We start from the raw sequence: 7,151 nt of genomic DNA on the forward strand, positions 1-7,151 counted from the left end.
ATAGAGCAACAGCTCATGGTTTCACCTGAGCAGACGTCCTTCCCTTCAGCCTTTGGTTTCAGGTCTGTTTCTCTCTGTGTGCTCCTCAGACTCAGTGAAGCCGCTGGAGGAGTTTGACTTGTGTCTGTCGGATGGAGAGGTGGTTGTTCATGGAGCCGTAGGCGCCTCTGAGCTGCCCAACACCGCCAAGTCAGGTACTGTATCAAGATATCAGATTGAATCTAGAATATTCCACTCATGGCGTGTTTTTATCGGAGCTATGGAGTCATTGACAGAGAGGATCTGTTCTCTGTGTGTTTCAGATGTTCCCTATGTCCTGAAGCTGGAGTCACGTTGTCACACCCCCTGTTGGCCTGGACAGGCTGTTTACTTCATGGCGCCCAGCTTCCCAGACAAGCAGCGCTGGGTGGCTGTCATGGAGTCTGTCGTTGCCGCCGGGCGAGCCTCACGGGAGAAGGCAGAGGCGGACGCAGTGAGTATTCCTGAGGCGAGATTTGGTCTTTTGATTCTTTCTTTAAATCATACTCTGTGATGAGCACAGTCACTGCTAACACGCCTCTCTCTGGCTGTGATTCGTCTCTGTTTGGGGGCTATTCACGAGCAGCTGATATATTTCAGATTTCATTTTGGATAACTCCCGGTTCACGTATATATGTGTCATTAATTGTCCCCTTCTTCTTCTTTCTTCTTCTCCTCTTCTCCTCCTCCCTCTTTGTCTTTCTCACTGCTGTTTGTTGCTTTTTCATCATGTCACATTATATGTCCGGTAAATGGGCATGTTTTGTTGACTTGCCCTTATTCTGCCCACTCCACTGGGTTTCACTGCACACATAGGCTGCTGTGTCCAAAAGACAAATGGTTCTGTCTCCTCTGGTTCAGGTAAACAACGTGAGCACAGATACAGTCAAAGAGCCTTCATGTTATCTCTGAGTACGCCTGCACATCCTCTGAGGCACGCTGTGGTGCATGTGTCTGTCACTGTGCTGTTTGCTCATCCTCCCCTCTGCTTTCACCTTCAGTCACGTCACATGCCTCACCACATCTGTGTCGCTGTGAGTTTGGATGTTTCCTCCCCCCCCCCCCCCCCCTCGGTGTCCTGTTTTTAACCACAGACGCACACAGATGTGTGATTATCTTTGAAGCATCTCGTCTGAAAGAGAGTCAGAAAGTCACAAACGAGCAACCCAAACTTGTCTTCACTTTCACATTGTAACCTTCTCGAGCTCAAACAGCTGATTCACTTTACAGACCAAGATCACAACAAGAAAGATACTGACTTAAATAGTTCAATAAAAAAATGCAGCATGGAGATGAGGAAGGATAATCTGAATATTGAGGGTGTATGAAGAGGATGAAGGTAGGGAGTAAGAAGTAAGGGAGCAGGGCTGAAGGAAGGGGACGAGGATTCAATGTAGGGTGAGTAAAGCTCTGTTTCCACCCGCACTTTGAGACCCCTCAGAGTCCAGAGACGAAGGACTGACGGGAGGGGGCTCAGGGTGTGAGGGGGCTCAGGGTGTGAGGGGGCTCAGGGTGTGAGGGGCTCAGTCAGGGTGTGAGGGACTCAGTCAGGGTGTGAGGGGGCTCAGGGTGTGAGGGGGCTCAGGGTGTGAGGGGGCTCAGGGTGTGAGGGGCTCAGGGTGTGAGGGGGCTCAGGGTGTGAGGGGGCTCAGGGTGTGAGGGGCTCAGGGTGTGAGGGGTGACATGTGTGAGGGGCTCAGGGTGTGAGGGGGCTTAGGGTGTGAGGGGCTCAGGGTGTGAGGGGGCTCAGGGTGTGAGGGGCTCAGGGTGTGAGGGGCTCAGGGTGTGAGGGGTGACATGTGTGAGGGGCTCAGGGTGTGAGGGGGCTTAGGGTGTGAGGGGCTCAGGGTGTGAGGGGGCTCAGGGTGTGAGGGGCTCAGGGTGTGAGGGGGCTCAGGGTGTGAGGGGCTCAGGGTGTGAGGGGGCTCAGGGTGTGAGGGGCTCAGGGTGTGAGGGGGCTCAGGGTGTGAGGGGCTCAGGGTGTGAGGGGGCTCAGGGTGTGAGGGAGCTCAGGGTGTGAGGGGGCTCAGGGTGTGAGGGGCTCAGGGTGTGAGGGGGCTCAGGGTGTGAGGGGCTCAGGGTGTGAGGGGGCTCAGAGTGTGAGGGGCTCAGGGTGTGAGGGGGCTCAGGGTGTGAGGGGCTCAGGGTGTGAGGGGGCTCAGGGTGTGAGGGGGCTCAGGGTGTGAGGGGCTCAGGGTGTGAGGGGGCTTAGGGTGTGAGGGGCTCAGGGTGTGAGGGGGCTCAGGGTGTGAGGGGCTCAGGGTGTGAGGGGCTCAGGGTGTGAGGGGCTCAGGGTGTGAGGGGCTCAGGGTGTGAGGGGGCTCAGGGTGTGAGGGGCTCAGGGTGTGAGGGGGCTCAGGGTGTGAGGGGCTCAGGGTGTGAGGGGGCTCAGGGTGTGAGGGGCTCAGGGTGTGAGGGGGCTCAGGGTGTGAGGGGGCTTAGGGTGTGAGGGGCTCAGGGTGTGAGGGGGCTCAGGGTGTGAGGGGGCTCAGGGTGTGAGGGGGCTCAGGGTGTGAGGGGCTCAGGGTGTGAGGGGGCTTAGGGTGTGAGGGGCTCAGGGTGTGAGGGGGCTCAGGGTGTGAGGGGGCTCAGGGTGTGAGGGGCTCAGGGTGTGAGGGGGCTCAGGGTGTGAGGGGCTCAGGGTGTGAGGGGGCTCAGGGTGTGAGGGGCTCAGGGTGTGAGGGGGCTCAGGGTGTGAGGGGCTCAGGGTGTGAGGGGGCTCAGGGTGTGAGGGGCTCAGGGTGTGAGGGGGCTCAGGGTGTGACGGCTCGAATAGGCCGAACTTCAACTCTTCTGTACTTTGATTTTTAACCTTCTGAGTGGGTGACACGCCCGCTGCATCTGTCAGTGATATTTATGCTCTTGGTCTTGACTTGGTCTCGGGGACGTCTCAGTCTCGGTTAGTGTGGTCTTGTCTACAACACTACTGCGAGCTGTCTGTGGACACAAGTAGTAAAGAGTCCAAATAAGAAAGTTCCAGGTTTGTGTTTTATTTAACGAGTGTTAAAAACAATCTCCAGACCGACTCTTTCACCAGAGTCCCGTAGCTTCCTACCCCCTCGATCCTTCTCTTCCTGCTTCCTGCCCCTGAGGTCAAACTGAGGTCGTGACCCCTGCTGACCCCTCGATCTCTCTCTGCTGTTACAGAAGCTGCTGGGAAACTCTCTCCTGAAGCTGGAGGGGGACGATAGGCTGGATATTAACTGCACCCTCCCGCTCACAGATCAGGTACACACATTCTAATTTACTGATGTGAACATTTAGACGAGCGCTTCATAACGTTGTTTGAATTCTGTTTTGCTTTCGTGTGGCGCTGCAGATCGTCCTGGTGGGCTCTGAAGAGGGTCTCTACGCCCTGAACGTGATCAAGAACTCTCTGACTCACATCCCCGGACTGGGGTCGGTGTTTCAGATCCACGTCATCAAAGAGCAGGAGAAGCTGCTGATGATCCTTTGAAACGTCTCATGTGAGCGAGACTTTTCTTTTCTTAACACGGTTAAAAAGCAGTCAAGCTTTGCGGCGACATGTTCAAATAGAAAGGATTATCTTGTTCCAATGTACGGAGAGATGGTGTAAAAATATGAGCCTTCAAGTTAACGATCATGCACTTTAGAAAAAACCGGGATAAAAGGAGCTCTTTTCAGTCTCATTTTTGGGAACACGAGTTGGAATATGTTGGAGATGATAAATATCTTGGTTTTATTTTGGATGAGCATGAATCACCAGCAGGGAACACATGTACTGGCTGAATCTGCTGTTAGGGCACATGGAGGCGTAAAAGCACAAAACTGGGCAGCTGGGAAATCTGTGATTTTCGACGTCCTCCAAACGGATCCATAGCTGTGTTTGTCCGGTCGTGGACGACACGGCAGGACTATCGGGGGCTCTCAGGTAAAGGTGTGAGGAACATGGTACAGAGCAGAGCAGTGATGGGTGGAGTCAGGTGGAAAGGTTGCATGTCGGCTTTATGGACCAGACGGATAAAATTCCCAGCGATGGGACGTGACTGTGAAAGGTGCATGGGATTTATTTATTTTCAGATGTTGGAGCTCCTCCAAAATACAGACACAGGGAATACATGTTCTGCTCAGGGATGTTTATCAGACACACATCGAGCTAAATGTCACAGGAGATACTACTTCAAACAAAATTAAAAATGTTTGACTAAGAGCTGCTACAGGAATGAAAAACATGTTTGTGCTCCTCTATCAAAAAACCTGAAACCTGTGTTAACCTGCTGTGAAGTGTGATGTCATCGACAGAAAGTGAATGTTTGGTACAGGTGTATGGTGTTTTATAATCCTGGAAGGGATGGGTCCTAATTTGGGCACAATCACATCAATTCTCATTTTCTTTGCTCGTCCATTTGTGCCACCTGACCCGACGTGTGTGTGTGTGTGTGTGTGTGTGTGCTGCAGGGGACGAGAGGGCTCTGTGTCTGGTGGAGATTAAGAGGGTAAAGCAGTCTCTGGCCCAGTCCCACTTGCCCAGCCAGTCTGAGCTGGCCCCGTACATCTTTGAGACGGTGAAGGGCTGCCATCTGTTCTCTGCTGGGAGAGTAGGTCTTCTTTCTCTTCATGTTCTCTTCTCTGTCAGTCACCAGGTGACGGCCTGTGCACTGAAACAGGTCATGTGTGCTCTCTACAGATCGACAACGGGCCGTGTATATGTGCTGCAATGCCCAACAAGATCACTATTCTGCGCTACAATGATAATCTCAACAAATACTGCATCCGTAAGGTAGGTGGAAGACACGAGACAGCACCATGTGAAACATGATGTCATCAGGTTAGATAGGAAACGACCACAGATGAACCTACGTAGGACTGGTTGATTTATTTTCTTTGAACTGATTGATTTATATGCATTCGGTTTCCTTTATTCACCCTGCAGGAGATCGAAACTCTGGAGCCTTGCAGCTGCATCCACCTGACCAGCTACAGCATCATCATCGGCACCAACAAGTTCTATGAGATTGAGATGAAGCAGTTTGTGCTTGAAGGTGAGGGCCAGAGAAAACACAGGAACTGTGCTCTCAGGGACCTCACTCGCAGTCAACCTCAGGACGGGCTGAGAGCTGAGAGCTGAGGCGGGTTTGAAACCTCCTGACACCTGTCAATCATGTCAGCTCTTCTTCGTCAGTTCTGTTGTAGCTTAGCTCACATTAGCCAGCAGACTTGAATCATCATTGACTTTCCATTAGCATGCTAAGTTGCTATCTTTACCTTTACCTTATTGTGAATAACTCTTCATCCAATCAAAACTGCTGAGTCATCAAAACATCCCCCCCCCCGTACAGTGTGTGTGGATGGAGAACCTGTTTGTTATTTTAAACATGTTCATGTCTGCTGTAGAAACAGACTTGTTTTTGAATGGGTGTGTATGTGACTTCCTGTGCTGCTGCTGCAGCCTGCCTCTAGTGGATGAGAAGCAGAAGGCACCCATTGATCCTCAAGAACTAAAATAGGGTTTGAAAATGAGAAATGAGAGCCGACATCATGACACTGTTGGTTTGAGGACAGTATTTAAAGATTCACCTGCCTACATGTTACAGTGGGGGCTCACGCTCAGTCAGCTCAGACAGGCCACGCTGATTAAATCAAGACATGCTTTCAGAAACACTGATCCTCTGATGTTTCCATCTTGCAGAGTTCCTGGACAAGAACGACCTGTCCCTTACCTCAGCAGTGTTTGCAGTCTCGTCCCACAGCTTCCCCATCGCCATCATGCAGGTGACCAGCAACTTGCAGAAGGAGGAATACCTGCTGTGCTTTCACGGTGTGTTTGAACTGATGGCTCCTCCCACTTTACGAGCCCAGCACAGTTTCAGCAGACGCCTGCTCCTCATGAGTCTGTTTCTAAATGTTGCTCCTGATGAATTCATGTACTGGACGTGTGAAGAGACAAACAGAGGAGTGTGCTCTAAGTGTTTCTTGTGTTGCAGAGTTTGGGGTGTTTGTGGACATGTATGGACGAAGAAGCCGCACAGACGACATCAAATGGAGCCGCCTGCCTCTGTCCTTCGGTAAGAATCCCTTCTTGACTCGTTTGCTTTGTGCCAGATTGAAACAACTTCACATTGTAACCCGTCGATCGTCCTCTGCTCCAGCCTACAGAGAGCCCTACCTGTTCGTCACCTACTTCAACTCGCTGGATGTCATCGAGGTGCAGGGACACGCGTCACTCTGGTGAGACTCGCTGGTTTCCAAAATGTGAACATTTTAATTGTCTGTGATCGTCCATCGTGTCTGCATCACTGTCCCGTGCTTCCAGTCCTACAGTGCTGGCCCACCTGGACATCCCCAACCCGCGCTACCTGGGCCCAGCCATCTCCTCTGGAGCCATCTACCTGGCCTCCTCCTACCAGAACAAGCTGCGGGTCATCTGCTGCAAGGGGAGTCTGATCAGGGAGTCTGGAGATCTGCAGAGGACCGGCTCCAGCAGAGGGTCAGCTGCCTTCATAAGTTCAGAAAAAAGAAGCGTGCATGTAGAGCGTTCATGTTGTCATGTGGAGGTGGATTAAAAACACTTGAACACCTACGTTTTTATTTAGACCTGTAAGTTCAAATCTGCAACGAGAAAACAATATGAAGAGATTGTTGTGATTAAAAAAGGTCAACAGCGCCATCTGCTGTCAATATATATATATCTGTTTTTTTTTAAAAGCTCGTCTCTTCTTATAACATTTCACAGAAGTCCCAGTAAGCGAGGCCCGCCTACATACACAGAGCACATCACCAAGCGTTTAACCTCCGGCCCCGGCAGCCATGACGGCCTGCACCGGGAGCCCAGCACGCCGCACCGTTACCGTGAGGGCCGCACTGAATTCAGACGGGACAAGTCTCCTGCCCGACCACTGGACAGGGAGAAGTCTCCAGGAAGGGTGCTGGACAGTCGCAGGGAGCGGTCTCCGGGGAGATTTGGAGACAGTTCCCGACTCCATGCCGGGTCGGTCCGAACACAACTCGCACCTGTTAACAAGGTACGGTGGGCGTGTCCTCACAGCTTGGTGCTTTGGATGAATGCCATGGGTCAAACGGAAATAAACAGCCACTTACAGAACAGAACCAAAATATTTTCTTCTGAAAATAAAACAACAAAAAGGCTTCAACGTTGATGGAAATCAGATGTG

At 51.9% G+C, this 7,151-nt stretch overlaps 1 protein-coding gene across 1 annotated transcript in view; it reads left to right on the forward strand.

The window, feature by feature from the left end:
- The window catches only part of citb (citron rho-interacting serine/threonine kinase b), a 48,887-nt gene that overhangs the window by 38,576 nt on the left and 3,160 nt on the right, over positions 1–7,151 (forward strand). The window contains exons 28-40 of the mRNA XM_079361060.1: positions 90–194; positions 303–472; positions 835–879; positions 3,166–3,246; positions 3,338–3,473; positions 4,438–4,577; positions 4,667–4,759; positions 4,913–5,021; positions 5,669–5,797; positions 5,964–6,044; positions 6,129–6,207; positions 6,293–6,466; positions 6,713–7,001. Coding sequence (XP_079217186.1) covers positions 90–194; positions 303–472; positions 835–879; positions 3,166–3,246; positions 3,338–3,473; positions 4,438–4,577; positions 4,667–4,759; positions 4,913–5,021; positions 5,669–5,797; positions 5,964–6,044; positions 6,129–6,207; positions 6,293–6,466; positions 6,713–7,001 — 1,631 coding nt within the window. The remainder of the gene's footprint in view (positions 1–89; positions 195–302; positions 473–834; positions 880–3,165; positions 3,247–3,337; positions 3,474–4,437; positions 4,578–4,666; positions 4,760–4,912; positions 5,022–5,668; positions 5,798–5,963; positions 6,045–6,128; positions 6,208–6,292; positions 6,467–6,712; positions 7,002–7,151) is intronic.

This window comes from Symphodus melops (genome assembly GCF_947650265.1).
Source record: "Symphodus melops genome assembly, chromosome: 1".
NCBI lineage: Eukaryota > Metazoa > Chordata > Actinopteri > Labriformes > Labridae > Symphodus > Symphodus melops.